The sequence below is a fragment of the Pseudochaenichthys georgianus genome, chromosome 24 (genome assembly GCF_902827115.2).
Source record: "Pseudochaenichthys georgianus chromosome 24, fPseGeo1.2, whole genome shotgun sequence".
NCBI classification, from domain to species: domain Eukaryota; kingdom Metazoa; phylum Chordata; class Actinopteri; order Perciformes; family Channichthyidae; genus Pseudochaenichthys; species Pseudochaenichthys georgianus.
This window is the reverse complement of record NC_047526.1, coordinates 8,950,727-8,968,611: the sequence shown is the minus strand read 5'-3', so window position 1 is coordinate 8,968,611 and position 17,885 is coordinate 8,950,727. Positions and strand designations below refer to the sequence as shown.

Sequence of the window (17,885 nt, the reverse complement as noted above, 5' to 3'; positions counted from 1 at the left end):
TGCGATGCGGACGTGGACGATTCGGTATTGATGCAGTGACGGAAGATAATCGATTATAGTGTATCGTTGCTTCCTGATTTTCCGGCCGCGGCTTTACTATAAAGTTTTTTTTTCTGTCACTTTAATATCAAATCGGTCTGTGACGTAGAGATCAGGGAACAGACGTGACAGCGGCACCAAACTAGGGTTGCCAGAAACTGACCATGATCAAAATCGATTATTCGGCAGCCCTGGCGAATAATAATCGCGTTACAATCATGTCAGGTTTTTGGTGGATTTAATTAAGTCTTGGATTGCAGAGTATGAATGTCCTCTAGCAATTTTCAGACGATAAATACGTGTGTAAAGTTTGTGAAGGCGGGAGGAAAAAAGCTTCCGCGATCACCGTCTGATAGTGACCCGATAGAAACTTTATTATTCACTTAATAAACTTGCTAGAAGCTGCAGCTAGACTGCAGAAGCATTATTTTTTTGTTTTTGAGGATGGAACAACTTCACACACGGAGGCTAGACCTATACAATTCATTTATTTTGGTTTATAGATTAATGTCAAGACAGTTATGTTATTGATTTCTGAAGCACTTTCTAAATAATAAAAAGAGAGTTCATATGTATTTACTGCATGTATGCATTGATGAAAAATAAGCCATGTGCAGTAATATAGAAAATTGAGGATGCAACACATTGGTATGAATCATGATGCATCGTGATATCGAATTGAATCGTCGACAGGATAATCGTAATCGAATCGTGAGACCAGTGTAGATGCACAGCCCTAGTAGGCGGAGCCGTGACATCATGCGAAACACAAAACCAACATCAGCCGTTAGCTGTTAGCCCTCAGAGCTCACAGCTCCTCATATCTGTTCAGAAACTAGACAAAAGTTAAACACGTACAAACCACAGACTGTCTGTGTCATGGCGAATACAGTCGCTGGTTTATTTATGTCTGTAGGCCGTTGTTGTGAGTGTGGACGGTCGGAGCATATACAGCGTTAGTTTAGCCGATCTCCATTCAGAAAACACGCATTTTAAGAAGGTTTTTCGCCTGCCGTCTGTCTGCAGACTTGTCAAAGCATTAATTCATGGTTATTACTAACCGGTATCAGTATGTTGTTACTTCGGCATCATTTTGAAACGTGTATTACAATTAAATCACGGTCAAATATGTTAATTTTGTTGTAGTTGCCAGCGATTCTCTCACTAATTCAGCATACTCAGCCCGGTTGTTGGCCCCGGAAAGAACCTCGATTTTGGAGAGCCAGAAAACTGTGAAAAAGTACCCGCTAGCCGGAACTACGCCTAGTGGAAACGCAACCAAAAAATGGGCCGGGCACGGCACGCTTAAACCGCGCTGTAGTGGAAATGCGCCATAACATTGCACCTCTGGTCCAAGTTTCACGGGCCGCCCAGCCAATAGAGGCTGTGGCCTGAGTCAGCGCTTTTCACACACACAGCTGAGCCCTCTGCTCAATGCAGCCAGAGGATTGCACTGCTACAGCACATGCAGAGGGAGGGACATAAAGTAGTTCTGGCTAAAAGTTGGAGAGATCTGCCTATTTTCTTTCTCCAGACTTCCAGCAAATCATAAGCTTTGGTTTTCAATGTTGTTATTCTACTAGTTTTGATGCATTCAAGGTGATGCAAATGCAACCTCAAACAATGCAGCAAAGGAAAGAAGTTAGTAAATGAGGGTTAAGGCAGAATAGCAGCATCATCTCGACAAACATAATACAAGTACTGAAGTAGGATGACTCACTGGTTGTAATGAGAATCTCAAGTTAGTGCCAACTTGTCCCGTGCTAGAGCTAATGGAAACATTCCAAAACAACAGCACAAGGCAATTCCCTATGGCAACAACAACAACAACAACAACATATAAAACATAAATTACTGAAATAAATAAATATAATGCAAGAATCGAGTGGTGCGGGAATGAGTCTGGGAGCGCCTTGGGATCCCCCAGTCAGAGCTGGTTGATGTCGCCAGGGAAAAGAAAGTTTGGGGCTCTCTGCTGGAGCTGCTACCCCCGCGACCCGACCACGGATAAGCGGGAGAAGATGGATGGATGGATAGATACCCCAGTCGTGAATGTTTGAAGCTTCTATGTATTATTAAGAGCTGACAAGTGACTAAATTAAACTAGTAAACGTCATCCAGCTACACATTAGCCGCCTTTAGCTTAGCGTTGGTGATGCTACGCCATGTGACTGTGTATGTAGGTTGTTTATAGCCTAACGGTAGATTTGTACTTCTGCCAGTGGCATTTACGCTTCAATTTTTTTTTAAATTAGTATTAATATGAGGAGATTATCCTGCTGAACAAAACCTGTAAGTATCAAAATTGCTAGTTTGCCAGGTAATCCTTTTTTTCTACAATATTCCAAAATCAAATGGAAAATCCCATTAGCGTTTTGTCGTTGGAGCCGCTTGCAATGCCAACTTCCAGGTAGCCTACAAAATACGTAAGCACCGCACCAATCTACAGCCAGCAAGCACACACCTAAAGTGAAAGATCCCCTGGCAACACCCCCCACAGAAGGGCTTAGCTAAACAGCCTCACTATTTCTCTGCATGTCAGAATCATCGTGTGATAGAGAGTAACGCAAGGAAAACTCCAGAATAAAACAAAGGGCCATAAAAGATCCATTGCTGCAGTTTTCTTCGGTGTTATTTATGAACGTTTCGAGACTCCTGAGGGCCCCGGTTTGAAGAGCTGCTAATAGCTTTTATCCTGGGGGAGGCGGTGGGGGTCCGTCAGCAGGCACACTCCCATAGATTGCTGATAGATTTATAGGAGCAAGCACACTGAGCTGAATTTACATTGAGTTATATATATCCAATATGACATAAGAAATCCACCTTTACATCTTATCTTAATGAAGAAAAATGTGTTACTAGATACTCGTGAACACAGTTGGATCTTCAAACTGTATAGATGCCAAATTATGTGTCTGGCTGCTGCCCGAAGTCTTAAATTCCCTAATCCCGAGATTTAACAGCAGTTAAACATCACGTTTTTTCTTTAAATTGGGTATGTTCCTTCCTTCCTTCCACATCAAAAGCACAAGACATACATTTCTGGTGAATATTTGATTATAATAGAATCCGTAGTATACATGAGACACTGTATGTGGTTTGTCTTGTGTGTCATGTTTTGCATTTTGTCTTTTTGTTTATGTATGTCTGTAAGTTGTTGCTGTTGTCGGGACCCCCTTGAAAACGAGACGGTGCATCTCAAGGGGTTTATCCCAATCAATAAAATGGTCTATATATTCATCAACACAACTATGTATCATCATTTTTGAGGTTTTGAAAGCGTTTCTCTGGAAACCTTTTTGAAGTCTGTGAAATATGAAGTACCTTTTACAAAGGGCGATGAGTAGGGCTGTCCCGAATACCATTTTTCGGGCTCCGGATATTCAGTAGTAATCAGCAGCGAATATTCAGATATTCGGCACGCTTCAACACGTGTATTTCGGTTTATTCACGGCATTCATTTTGTTATTCTACAGTATTGTTGTTTTATAGTCATTTGTTAATGTATATAACCCAATTATCAATCAATCAATCAATGTTTATTTATATAGCCCAATATCACAAATGTTACATTTGTCTCAGTGGTCTTCACAGTGTGTACAGAATATCAGTATGACAATAAAAACAATTAGTGTTCTTTGAAATTGAAAAGGATATTGTGTTTGTTACTTTCGTTGCAGTTATATATGTCTTAAGTGTAATTTGGCTTGGCTTCCTATTTTTTATGGACATGCTTTTATTTTGAAGGAGAGTTAGCGCTGTTGACAGGAAGTTATTGTTGCTATGGAAACAACGTGACGGAGTTTAACGGAGAAACGTCATATCTACATATAAAGACGGAGAAAGTAAACGATAAAGTGTATGGTTAAGTGTTGGCACCCCCGAAGAGGCACAAGCTCTTACGTTGATATTGGAGATTTCAAGAAATTCTATTTGGCAGCCGCTAAAAAAAACGAATAACGAAATTGAAACCTGAATAGTACTCCAACGAACGAATATTCGGATATTCGGGTACAGCCCTAGCGATGAGTACTTTAATACTTATGGCGACCATGTTAGCATAGCCTCTTTACACAACCAGCCGGTATGGAGCCATGCAAGCATTGATTTGAAGTTGTGTTTCTGGCAACCTGAAGTGTTTTAAGCCCCTTTCACACATGAACTGCACCCCTGAAATGATCCAGATATTACCAAGAGGAGCTGTGAGAACTAAAGTGTAATCCAAGACATTTTGTGCCAGCTCCTCGCTCTACCCAGGTGCCAAGTATTTGCAGTAAATGAGAACACTTCTGAAACAGACAATCTGCTAATTGTTACATGCTCGAAAGAGAAAATGTGCAGAACTGATTCTCCTGATAATGTGCAGATTTCATAAAATGGATTAAGTCCAATATTCATTCACCTATAAACACTGAGTGAGTGAAACCATGAGTAAATCCTAAAACCCTAACCACCTGTGGGTTTGTCATTACAAAGAACCCTTTTACTGTTACACATTGTCATTTCGATCCATTGTTATTCACATAATATTGATTATACCCGCTTTATAAGTATCCCTTTAATCTCCTGTAATTACTATGGATTCCCTAGTTTTATGAAAAAAGAAAGGGAGTTGAGAGCACATTTCTGCCTTTACTTAAATTGGCTTTACCTTGCATCTTGCTCAGAGGAAGTGGAAATGCATTCCACTTCATTGATACGCTATCCACATCTAATGTGAATATGGGAAGAAACAACACTCGAGCACCATTGCAGTTGGTCAAAGAGTGGAGGGGAAACGCGGCCTTTTCAAAACAAGAAATTGCTTTGACTGTGGGGTTCATCTGTAAGTGTGTTCGTCATTAGACTTGGCTGCGAGCTGAAAAGATCATCTGAGCTTAAGTGTCATTATAAGGTAAGAGGACCAACTTTTTGTCCTTCAATATGTACAGAACGAGACTCTTATAAATCATTAAAAGTGTTATAAATAGCACTTTAGTCTCTTGGAATTTCCCAGACATGAAACTCATGGTGCATGTGAATGCCAGAAGCTTGATATCCACTACAAGACCTGGAGTAAAAGCGCTGGCTAAATGGGGTTAAATGGGCTACAATAAGAAAATCATATCAGGATATTTTGGAACAAATATCTCGTAATCGATGTATAATGTGACAATAGTGAAGTGTTTCCCATTGATGCGTTCACAGAGTGTTTACACAATAATAATTTTAATAAATAACCAGTATTGTGTTCATATTAACCAATTAGGTAAAGGTGGGCAAACTGGTCAATACAGAACATTCCATCTGCAGCCTTTAAAAGCAGAAGACAACACTTCCAATAATACGACACCCAAAATGTAAGACAATATCTAATCTCATATAAAGATATCAATATATTTCTTAGTACTAGGTTATAGTAGCCTAGATACAGATGAAAGTGTACACTTTATAAGTGATGAGTCGTAAAAATTCATAATTCACGACACAACTTGTGCAAGAGCCTGGGGCTTGAACTTCATGCTCAAAAAAGATCCACCTACAGAAGAACAGATTTTGAAAAGAAGCTGCGGTAGAAAAATACACACTACATTACAATGAGCCAACCAAGCAGGTTCATTTTCATTTGGAGTGATGGACAAACAGCTGAGCAGAGAGGCACTGCAGGGGGGGACTAAGGTAGAAAGGAAAAAAGAGAGGGGAGGATGAAAGGAAGTGAAGGTGAAGAAAAAAGGAAAGGGGGAGGGGGGAGAGGCCATTTGCAGTCAGGTCCCAAGGGTCATGCAAGGCTGGCTAATGACCTGGGCTACAGTGTGTCCTCTGGGACATGAAGAAAGGAAGCCAACCCTTCCCCTGCCACTTTGTGATGACACATCACAATTAGCAGCAGGCATTTCTCTGCCTACAAAGCTCCCAGACAGATTGACTTCATGTTTTAAAGGCCATCTGTGAAATGCCCAGATGCTGCAAATGCCATGCGAAATTTCATAGGCAAAATCCTAAAGGTCCAGGTAATCCGGGGATGCCCCGATCTGTCCCTTAATAATCTTACTTTATCCACTGCTCCATGAGAACGTAAATGTTTTACAAAACAATGCATTGGTGGAAAGCTTTATTTTGCCGTTGGTATCTAACATCTATGAGTTGTTTTACTGATTATAGTATAGTGTTGCAGTGATGATGAATTTGTGTAGGCTGACCCAAAAGTTAACATGTCAAGTGTTCCCTTGACTAAAAGCAATGAATTGGATTTCTGAATATTGCAGAAAATAATATCTTAGGCAAACACACATTTATGGTATGTACTTCCACCAGTTAACACCACTTTTATGCTTTTTTAAGAATATGAATAAACACAATTGGCAGATGTAAAATACTAACGTTAAGCTATAGAGAAACTACACCGCATGGCTGTGCATGACCATCGCTAAGCTAAAGGCGGCTAATGCTCAGCTTGATGAGGTTTAGTAGTCTCATTAAATCACTTATTAGCAACTTTTTACACAACCTTTAACCAGAGACCTTATTTCAGGTATCTAACCAAACCACGCTAAAAGAAACCAGCCAACTTCTAGATGAGGGTAGTGCTTGTGGTAAGATGCCAACTAATTTCCGGGTTTTAGGACTAATTCCTGCACCACTCTACTCATGTGGAGTATGTCGTCTGTGGCTTTTCAGAGAGCTTCACAAAGATTGAGAGAAAGTAACCCTGATAATTGTCTGAGCTTCTAGGCTTTACATTGAAGGTTCGAGTTTGAAAGAGTTTTTTTATCTGGTTAAATGGGTTGAGCAAAATATGTAGTTGATTTGATTACAAAACATTGACATGTCTACCGTACTATTGATTACCAACTGTTCTTCTGTAAATGAATTACTTAGATAATTGGTTCCTTGCTTGTTTAGAATGCCGCTGGCTTGATTAAGGGAAATGCAGAGGAGAAGAGCACAATAAAGTGGCAGTGGGTGGCGGACTGCTCCCTTTGGGATACTCAACTCCTGTGGAATAGTAGCGGACACCAGGGCCCCTCTATATGTCTGATTGTTTTCGAGGCCACTCAGGACAATGGCAAAGGCTTTGTGTGTGTCCTATGTGTGTGAAAGGATTGAAAGAGCATAGATGTTCAAATGAGCCAACAATATAGTATTGTAGTTAGTGTGAAAGTGGATTCAACCAGCATGGAAATAAACAAGCAAGTGACCTCACACCTTCCCAACAACTCCAATAAGTTGGACACAAGTGGGCCACAGAACACACAATGAGATACAGCTGTCCCACTTCCTGGTGTGACATCATGTACCCGCTGGGGCCGGACTAGCTCACCGAGTCCTTGTGGTTACTTCCTGTCCTCTGTGCCTGCCCAGACAGGAAACAGCAGAACAACAAGAGGGTTGACAAGGATGTCCTGATAGAAGTCCAGCCCCCACAGGATCTAACAGTCCCAAACTAATATTGACATAAGAATTGAATCAATCAATCAATCAATCTTCTGCTGACTTGACACAGACAGCCAGTGATGCCAATATGTTTTTCCCTGCCATCTTTCACATTTAAGGATTGATTTATAAAATATGACATTCAAACTTTTGCATATTCTATTCTGTTTGCAGCTGCCTTTTATTAAATCAAACAACTATTCATATTTTGTACTACACTGACATTTCTGTATGTTATACCTATTTCAGCTTGTTTTAAATTTGAAATCTCTTGGCTTTTTAATAACTATTTTTAATTTTATTTAAAAGGGTTTTTCCACTATTTCTTAATGTTTTTGTAAAGCCCTTTGAATTGCCCTGTTGTGGAAATGTGCAATATAGATAAACGTGCCTTGCAATCTATCTAATCAACTATTCTTACCAGCAGAATGTAAGTGGCTTCATGTCTTTATAGATTTATTAGAATCATAAACCATCTTCTTTGGAATCAACACAACTCAAATTCTTATAGGTGCAGCGTAGCTCCTCTGGTCTGTTCAATTAAGGGGAATAACAGGGAGGGACTGTAGCCGGTGAACTATGAGATGGATTAGTTAGGCTAAAACACAATAAGAAGGTGTGTGTGTGTGTGTGTGTGTGTGTGTGTGTGTGTGTGTGTGTGTGTGTGTGTGTGTGTGTGTGTGTGTGTGTGTGTGTGTGTGTGTGTGTGTGTGTGTGTGTGTGTGTGTGTGTGTGTGTGTGTGTGTGTGTGTGTGTGTGTGTGTGTGTGTGTGTGTGTGTGTGTGTGTGTGTGTGTGTCCACTGTGTGCCGTGTGTGAGGCATGCTGCCAATGAAAGCCTTTCAGGGTGGAGCACCATCAGCTGCAGCGGAACAGCTGGCCACTGCAGGCTAACATTCAGTGTGGATTGAGAAAAGGTTAGGTGCCCTCCCCCCATGTTTGCCAACTGGGGGCTGGCATGGCTGCCCGCTTTCTACAGCTGCCCGGCAATCCATTTCCCCAAACAGGGAGGGGGATCAGGAAAAAACAAAAAGCAGGAAATGAGGGAGAAATGTAGGGCTGAACGATTAAGTCGCTTTTTTTTTTACTTTTTTTTTCTTCTTGTGTGTCAGTCATCCACACCAATCAGAAGTGCTGTGCTCCACATGTACCAGCCATTGTTAACCAATCAGAAGTGGCCCATGATAGAAGGTGATAGATAGATTGATCCAATCACCTGCCAAGTATTTTTGAAAGTGCCTGCCCTTTCCAAATGGCTTCCAATGGAGCTTTAGATGGTTTGTTGAAACAAGAAAAAAAAAAGTCCCAAATGCATAATTCCAGGTTTGTTTTTTATTTATTTTGAACATTAGTGACAGTTTCAGTTTGAAAATGAGGAACTCTAACATTTTGAGTAATTCACTTTATTTATTATATAAGGTTCAATAAGCTGTAAAACTAAAAAGAATGTCTTGAAAATATTACAAAAATAAATAAGATAATCTTTCGATCACAATCAATAAAAGCTGGGGTCCTCCACTATTGCATAAGAGCGCATAGCAGTTGAAATATATATGCCAAAAGCTTCCGTTATTTTTTATTTTGGTCTCACGGCTTTCGTGTCTATTGGCTTCTTAAAAACAGCGGGGATCAGCTTATGAACAGCTGTTGTCTTTTGGGCTTCGGTGATTGGCAAATCTGGGTGATGCCTTCTGATATGATTTAGCATGTTTGGCGTGTGTTACCATTAGCATACCGCACCGCTGTCGAACAACGCCGACACACCGTCCTCGTCCGATCCACCACACGAAATGTTCCCACACAGCTGATTTAAAAGAAGCAGGTGGGTTCTAGCTCCTGTGTGTTATCTGAAATCGCCATACTAACTTTCCTTCTTCTTGTATTTTTGTTCGTTTTGTTGTTTTTTCTTCTTCTTCTTCTTCATTTGTTGTTTAAGGGCGGCTAGCAAACGGCTTTTAGGCGCAATACCGCCCCCTGGATTATATATAGTGTAATACTGCCCTGAATGACAGACTTTTTTCCCACTCGTAAAAAAAAAAAGGCGTATTCGTCGTGTGACTGCATGCAGCGAACCGTGACGTCCGAACCGTGACGGTACGAATACGGATACCGTTACACCCCTAATGCTTATACATTCATTATTCACTTCCTGAGTGACTATTGATTATTATTTATCATATTCTTCGAGGAGTGATGCTAAACCTTCCTATTAAAAAAGGGCCCTGTGTTATATAGGTTTTTGTGTATGTAAACGGTCTGTAAATCCCTGTGTTCCCTCCATAGGGAGTTTCTCTGCCTCCATTGGCATTTGCAGTAAATAAAATTCAGAAACATTACAAATGTAAACATCTGATAAAATTACAAAAAAGGAAGATGTTGACATAAGAGCTTGTAAGAGCTGGTGTAATTAATAGACATAGTAACTGCTGTGTGAGGAGTCGGGATACAGTGTACTTTCCCTTGTTCATTTCTCTTGGGGCTGCAGGTCATATAGGGGTCTCTATTTCAGCTGCAATGAGGTCACCAAACAAGAAGAAAAGCAAAACTCCATAACAAATGTTCTTGCCTGGCACATGTACATTCTCAGGACGAAAGGAGAACATCGCTTAACCTTTGTTCTGGGTGTGCCGCTGTAGCAAAAAGGTACACAGGTAACATCTTTCCTGTCAGAACTGCAGCCTCTGAGCGGACGATGAAGGCAGATCGCTCACAAGTCGAAGAGGTTTTAGGTTTCATGGGGCCCATCTTGAACAATTTTTCTGTGCGTAAGATCAAACTATGTTTTGAGTATGTGTTAACGCTAGAGGTGCACGATAATTATCGGCCCGATATTAAGAATTATGACGTCATCCCGATAAACCCGATAAAAGTATTAATAGCCCCGATAATATAAAATGTATTTTTTGGGTGAAAAAAAAGAAAAAATCCTGCGGTGTGGGTGGATTGGGATGAGGGGCGCTTGTTTTTCACTCGGCTCCTCCCGTTTTGCCAGTACTGTGGTATAGTGGTTTAGGAAGAGGGGAGTTCTTCACAAAACCAGCGCTCCCTAACTCATGCCTGGCTGTGACGTAAATGGTGTGCGGCCGTGAAGCCAGGACAGTAAACAAACATGTCGTCGGTAGTATGGGACTATTTCAAAGTTTCAGAGAAAGATAGGTCGCTTGCTATTTGTATTAACAAATGCAATGCAGAAGTTCCACGAGGAGGGAAAAAGGCAACGAGCTATAATACTTCCAACCTGATCAGTCACCTGAAACATCGCCATCGCTACGATGGTGTGTTAAAAGCGTACGAAGACGCCTGCGCTGCTAAACTAGCGGCGAATCCAAAGCCAGCTGCAAAGGCACCGGGGCTTTTACCTATCGACGAGGCTTTTGAAAAAGGCAAGAAGTTTATTTGGGAAAATAAATATGGTCACTTTGAAGAGTCAAAACTGTTCTTGGCTTTGCTTTGTTCATAGTAGTAATGCTCATGTCATTTGCTCACTACTAGTCTTTTTTTTACCACCAGGTGTGCAAAAACTACAGGTACATTTAATATATATATATATTATATTATTATCGGTTATCGGTATCGGTCTTGAGAAGCAGGAAGTTATCGGTTTCAAAAAACAATATCGTGCATCCCTAGTTAACGCCATCCGTCTGATCCAATCTGTTCCTTATCGGCTGCAGTTGTCATGTGCACTCTCTGGCTCTGTTGTAAGTATAAACACGGGTCGGCGTGGTGGTATATCACTTCCTCAGCTAACATTTAGCTAGCAATTGCCCAAACACAAAAAAAGAAAGTGTTGCATGAAGCGAGATTTTTCTTTCACACAAACAAGACCTCAGTTATACCATATTATTGTGGATAGGTGTGGTCTGCTACATTTGGACTGCATCATCAAAACGCAAAAACCCCATAACAGCAAGTCATTGCTTCCCTTACCGCCCAATGGACATCTCATTTCCTTCTACTACTGCTCTTATATCTGGTCATCTATGGCTTTCTGTTTTTGTAAAGTGATAAGGCACATAATATCCCAAAATGTGTTTACTGTGATAATGCATGATGATTCAAATCACATAAAACAAATATGAAAAGTGGTAACTGCGTTCCCATGCTCCAAAATGACCCCTTTAAACTGGTTTTCTTGAATGTCTCTCAGTTAGCCCTGATAAAACATCCCTTGGGAGTTTTTGCTTATAGTGGTTAATAACTTTGTCATGTTCTACTCAAAGAATAAGAGAGCAAAGCATATCTTGAATGGGACTCATGACAGATGTCTATAATACTCCTCGAGTGATTCCAATTTATATCTACTCACATATAATCTGGAAAAATATTTGGCCTTTCTATTTGAGACATACGGGAGTTTTTGGCCAACATTCAAATTGTGACACTTCAACATATCTCATACCACCAATCTTGCTCTTTCAATCAAAATGGACTAATGCAGTCTCCCTCACAGTCTCTGGGGATGAAAGAGTCCGTTTTATTGACTACTAGGTACAATTTATATTATTGTAAAAAGCTGGATAATGTTCATGTAAATCTCTCTAGAGTGGAACGCAATTACAGGCATCACCATGGGGCCTCATTGGGACCGTGACAGCTTGTACACATCTGCATGTTGCGTGTTGTGTCTGGCCGAGCTCCATCAGAGTTTATAGTGTCAACACGGGGAAATGTCTGGATTAAGGCACCACTTTACAATCACAGGGCACCAGTTCTTTGAGCACCAGCATTGCTGATCAGCTTGGGACTAACAATTGAAGAAAAAACGGGATGCTCCAAAAGGAAACCAAATCCACCCACTTCCAGTATTTTACCAGCCAGAAGAGCTCCATTTAGCACAGAATAGGTTGTCCAGATGGTGGCTGGTGGGGTAAACCAACTGAGCAGCCGCAGCCAAACGCAACCACCATTTGACTGATTTAACTGCCATCCTGTCTGTCTCACACTGCCACTCTAATAGGCCAAACTGCTGCCTGTTGAAGCTGTTTCACAGATAAAGAAATGATAGAACAGAAGATGACAGCAAATGAGCCACACTGCTCCTTCTTTACATGACACTTGTGTCTCAATCCAGGGCAGTGGTTTGCTCCTGTGTTGCCTCACACTTCTTTCAGGGCTTTAAAAGACAAGCAGGCCAGCCAGGCATGCTCCGGCAGCTAGCTGGGCCTCTGCGCCAGATAAAAAAGGTGAGTTGTTCACATTCCTGCTTCATGCACAAACCAAACCCCCCCCCCCCATGTCACTCACACCAACATTTCAAACATTTTTGCAGAAAGAGAGGTCCTCCTGCCTGTTTTTATCTAACCTTCAGGAATGGGAAAGTTACAAAAACACTGCAATGGCAACAAAAGACCACTTTTTATTTCAATAATGACACACAGATAGGTATCAACAACATACACGCGCTTAAAAAAAGGAAAACGCACTGCTATGCAAAGTAGTGGAGAGGGGGTTGGTTCAATGACAGAAAGGCATCCACTTTATGTAAGAGTGCTTTTTTCGTAAGAATTAAATGGTAGCCTGGAGGATAAGACATCTTCATGAGACCTTTCCTGGATTGATATGAAACTCTGAGAGGGCCTGGTTAAGCTCTTCCTCACTACAGTTTGGTGTGCTTCTGTGGATGCTGCTTGACAATGTGGTACCACCTTTCCCATGTGTTGATGGTCTCCTTTTTAATGGGTAACGTCAACATGCTGTCATGTGTCATTCCTGTATAAAACATTTAATTAAACAAATGTCCTTGCTTTAGGGAGTGAGAAGGCCAACTGAGCCCCATTGCTACTATAAAAGGAATGTGATTGGGAAGGGAGGGCCACTGCACCAGCAATATTATGAGCCTATCATCTTACAAACAAAACAAAAAGACTGAATGCACGAGCCAAACAAAAGGAAATAAAAAATATAGGCTTGCTGCTTACCCCATTCCAAAAACTCCAGGATATTTTTCTCTCTTCTGAGTGGGGAGTTGTTGCACTCATCGTAGAGGCACACCAGGATATCCAGCAGTGTTTCCACACTCAGGCACTGGCCGACAGACTGAGCCGGGCCATCCAGGATCAGCTTCTCCAGCTTCTTCAAACGCACTTCTCCCGACATGATTATTCCGGGTTTTTAAAGTAATGAATGATGATGAAGGGAATGGGGAGGGGAAATTAGCAAACGGCCTAGCACAGAGTGGGCCTGTAAAGAAGTTCTTAAATGTGTCCCGAAAATAATAAAACTTTTTAAGTTGGCCTGGGCTAAATCGGCGTTAAAACCGGCAAAGTCATGGTCTCCCTGTCAAGGTCCAGAATCTAAAATATGTAGCACGTCCCCATTTGATGAAAGCTATCCCCACAGGGCAAAATAAGTAGTCACAGTTACAGACCCTGGCTGCCCCGGGCCGGCTGATTTGATCAAATCCCAACGTAAAGTGGCAGTTTTAAGGTCTTCTCTCGGTTAGAAATGGGAAAAGAATGGAGTCGACGCGGTTCAGCAAATCCCCCTGAGTTGTTGTGTTGGATATTTAGGATTCTCCATTCTTGCAGCGACCCAAAAATGCAAGGCAGATCTGCAATGCTACAAAGCCCCAGCGCCCCTCCTCTGCTCCAGGAATGGAAGGGCGACACAGGCTTAGTTAGCTGCTAGGCTAGCTATGTGGCTAGCCAGCGAGCTACCGTTAACGTTACTTTTCTTGCTTCTTAAATGCCATCGTTGCCCCTTTTCCCCCGGGAGTTGACATACAATATGCGCAGTGTTAACAGAGCCCTACTGAATTTATCCCCTTTCGACAGTGTAGTTGTTTTCCATCCAACTGGAAAATATTCCCTTGTTTTCACAACTCAGTGCTGGCAGATATGTTCTTTAAATCCCATTCTTCGTCCAAATGTCTCTTTAGTTTCTTCACAGTTCAACGCGACGGTTAGTTCAAGAGTTCCAACAGCCCGACAGTAAGTTAGCCGTCAAAAATGCGGGTCCCTTTTGAAGGTTACAGAGGAGCTCGTTTCACGTCAGGAGCAAAGCTGTAGTCTAGTCTTGCTTATTCCAAATACGGGACACAGCCTAAACTCCCCCTGTCCTTTGCTTTGCCTTGCCTTGCCTGCCTCCCCCGCCGGTCGGTCGCTTCTTGCCGTTTTAGCAGCCTGCTGCCAGAGACGTTCCACGGGAAAGACAACCAAGTAGAAAGCTCTAACCGTAACGTCGCACAGGATTGTGGGAAGTATTGCTCGTTTCTAAAATATGAATGAGCTACAAATGGACGCGAAGCTGCTTTAGCACAACTAAAAACACAACGTATTAGCCCTATAAAACACTGTACCTCTTTATTACTCGATAGAGAATGTATTTAGCTGCAATGCGATACGTTTCTAGACCGTGATGTGTGTCATTTTTATGAAAAATGTCGATGTGGTCCAACTTTCACGCATGCGTAGAGCACCTTTCCCTCAAATCGGCCATCTTTGCTGTGCCATGGCTTGAATGCGTCAATTTCTTTACAGCTAGCAGCCTATCTTCTAATGTTGTAGCATCTCTGACTGCTGCTGCAGGCAAAATCCCAGATCATCATGATGGCGCCCGTCACAGCATCTGCTGTGCGGAAGGGGTGGGGGGGTGGGATGGTGGTGGTTGGGTGGGGGCTGTCAATATTGTGAATGGAAACTGCGGGCTGTCTGTCATTCTGCTGGTGACGTGGTGTGGAGAGGACACATTTTCCTTCAGATCGGAATAACGATGACCGCTGTCCCTTTAACTTGCAAAAACAACGGTCATATTACTATGGCCAATACACCTTTGCCATGGTGTGTGTGTGTGTGTGTGTGTGTGTGTGTGTGTGTGTGTGTGTGTGTGTGTGTGTGTGTGTGTGTGTGTGTGTGTGTGTGTGTGTGTGTGTGTGTGTGTGTGTGTGTGTGTGTGTGTGACTACACAGTGATGATACTTTTTGTACTGCAGTGTACAGTATGAAAAACACTAATAAAAATACATTTCAAGAATACTTCTGCAGGTATACATTACATCAGACCTGTGTGGTCTCAACAGGCCTGTGGTTTACATTCCCAAAAAACTGTATTTGGAAAGAATAAACTCTTATCGCAGTTATACATTGAATGCCTCTTTCAGTATCAAAGGTGTGTCAAGTGTATCTCATGTTTTCTGCCCCTTGGACTGTTCTCACAGAAGACAGAAGCTTTAATGCTGAGAGCAAACTTTCAAACGATAAACAGACCTGAAGGTTAGAGTTTGAACTGTTGTATTTCTGCAAGACCTCTCACTTTTCATATGCACAGATCAATGCAATAGCACAGACTATCAATAAATCTAACTATCTGCAAGTGGTTACCTATGTTCACCTGTCTGTTCTAATAATCTGTTGAAGTAGCCATCATGTTCACATTAATACCTAACAATATATTGCATTACAATACTAAGTGCCTTGTCGTACGTAAACTATAATCAAAGTATCAAGTTAAAGGTCATTTTACATTTCTATTATCATCGTCCTTTTGTAGTGAGGTGCTTATCGCCACTCAAAGAACATCTATTAATGATTAACGGCCTGCATAGCAACTACAGACATAGAGGGCTTTGTGCCACACAGCAACAAAGAGCGACATCAAATAAAAGACTTTTATATAAATCCATTTAAATGGATTCTTGCTGCAAGTCTGTGCAGTGCCAGGGAGAAAATCATGGCACAAAGAAGCACTGTGATGAAATGAGTGCACATAAAACAACTAGCATGCAAGATGTGTCCAATGGAAGAGATGTTGATGGTGACCGAGTTTAATTTGAAGCACACTGCTTTGGCATGACTGTTGATCCGAAATAGCCAAAGAACAGTTTTTATATCTGTAACCACTCTGAGATGGGAAATATTCTCAGTAAGCAACCACATGTATGACCCTTTTCTGTGTGCGGCACTGCTGAATTAGGTCAAGTTAATAGAGGGGAAAAGCATTCTAAAATAAAATCCAGACACATGATATCTATTATCTACTGTATTGTTTTTCATTGAGTTTAATTCCAATATAAATAAGCACATGTCCTTTTGCGTAACATAATAACTATTCAATTTTCTTTTGTTTGATTTCATCAATTTTTTGTATCTCTCTGTGTCTTTAGGATATCTTTACTGATACTGTTTTTCTTCAGTTTTCATAGTGCTCTTAATGAATTGTTGCCATGTTAATCACCCTGAGTGGGATTAATAGTTAACCACTTGTCGTTACAGAGCCTGTTATCACTCTTTTGGTATTTCAATAAATAGATATAGGTGTGGTGACCATTTTGTTGTTGAATTATTGATGCGTTATCTTAACCCTCCTGTTGTCTTCAGGTCAAATCTGACCGATTTACAATCATAACTTTTTAGTTTTACATTTGATTGCATTAAGGCTTCATGATGTCCTTCACACTATAGACATTTGAACATATCCAATTGCTGATCACCACTTTCATTGCATTTTGGATGATTTAGTCAACTTTGTAACACCCATGGTGTTCCCGGTCATGCAGTTGTTTATGTATACCAGTAGTCTGATACAATATTTACAGTTTGAAAGGGTGTTAAAAGAAATGTGGTGATGATTAATGGTTTTTGGGTTAATGTAATAGCAGTTAAAACAGAACCGGTTAAAACAGAAACGGTCAAATTTGACCGTGAACACCAAAGTAAGGGGGGGAAACGAAGACAATAGGAGGGTTAATATTGCTCAAATGTTGCTTGTTTGTTTACTACAGTATATGTAAGCCTCTGGGTATCAAGAGATCAATTATTTGTTTTAAATGTTCTAAAATACTACATCATGATTTAGACTTAATTCTTTAGAGTGATTAAAGGCATCAAATAACCTTTTTAGTATTATAATGTAGCAGGAAATTGAAATACACAAGTCTAGTTTGACAACAGGTGGCCACACATTATTTTTATTCTATTAACATGTTACATAATTATGATTTAATAAAAAATATATGTATTTATTTGTATGGCTTTCATGTCAAAAGTGTTATTATAAAGGTGAATACATAAAATAAAACACAGTTGGGCGAAATTAGACCATGGATACCGTTTTAATGGAGTTATTTTTATTTTATTGTATTTGTTTTAGTAATTTATTTAGTTATTTATTTAGTCATTGTGTCTCCACGGCCAAGCTTCTCAGAGTGTCACTAGAGCGCCCTCTGCTGTGCAAACAGCCTCCCTACAACTGTTAATGTGTGTGTACGGTAATGCAGCCTTCAGCGTGTTCACAGTACAGTTTCAAACAAGTCATTTCCCGTGTAGATATTCACATGTTCCTACTACTAACACACTGTCTGACTTTCTTTCTATTAACTTTGTGTTTTTAAAGCCATATCAAATGAATGTTTCAGGGTTCTATTGGCTGCATCATGTTCATTACCTGCACACTAACAGTCGCCCCTATGTCGATTAATTAAAAGTTAATGGAAATA

General features: G+C 40.9%; 1 protein-coding gene across 1 annotated transcript in view; it reads right to left on the bottom strand.

Moving 5' to 3' along the window:
* Positions 1-14,587, bottom strand: part of cdc42bpab (CDC42 binding protein kinase alpha (DMPK-like) b) — an 87,611-nt gene extending 73,024 nt beyond the window's left edge. The window contains 1 exon segment of the mRNA XM_071202009.1: positions 13,373-14,587. Coding sequence (XP_071058110.1) covers positions 13,373-13,550 — 178 coding nt within the window. The 5' untranslated portion in view covers positions 13,551-14,587.
* Positions 14,588-17,885: the final 3,298 nt, after the last annotated feature.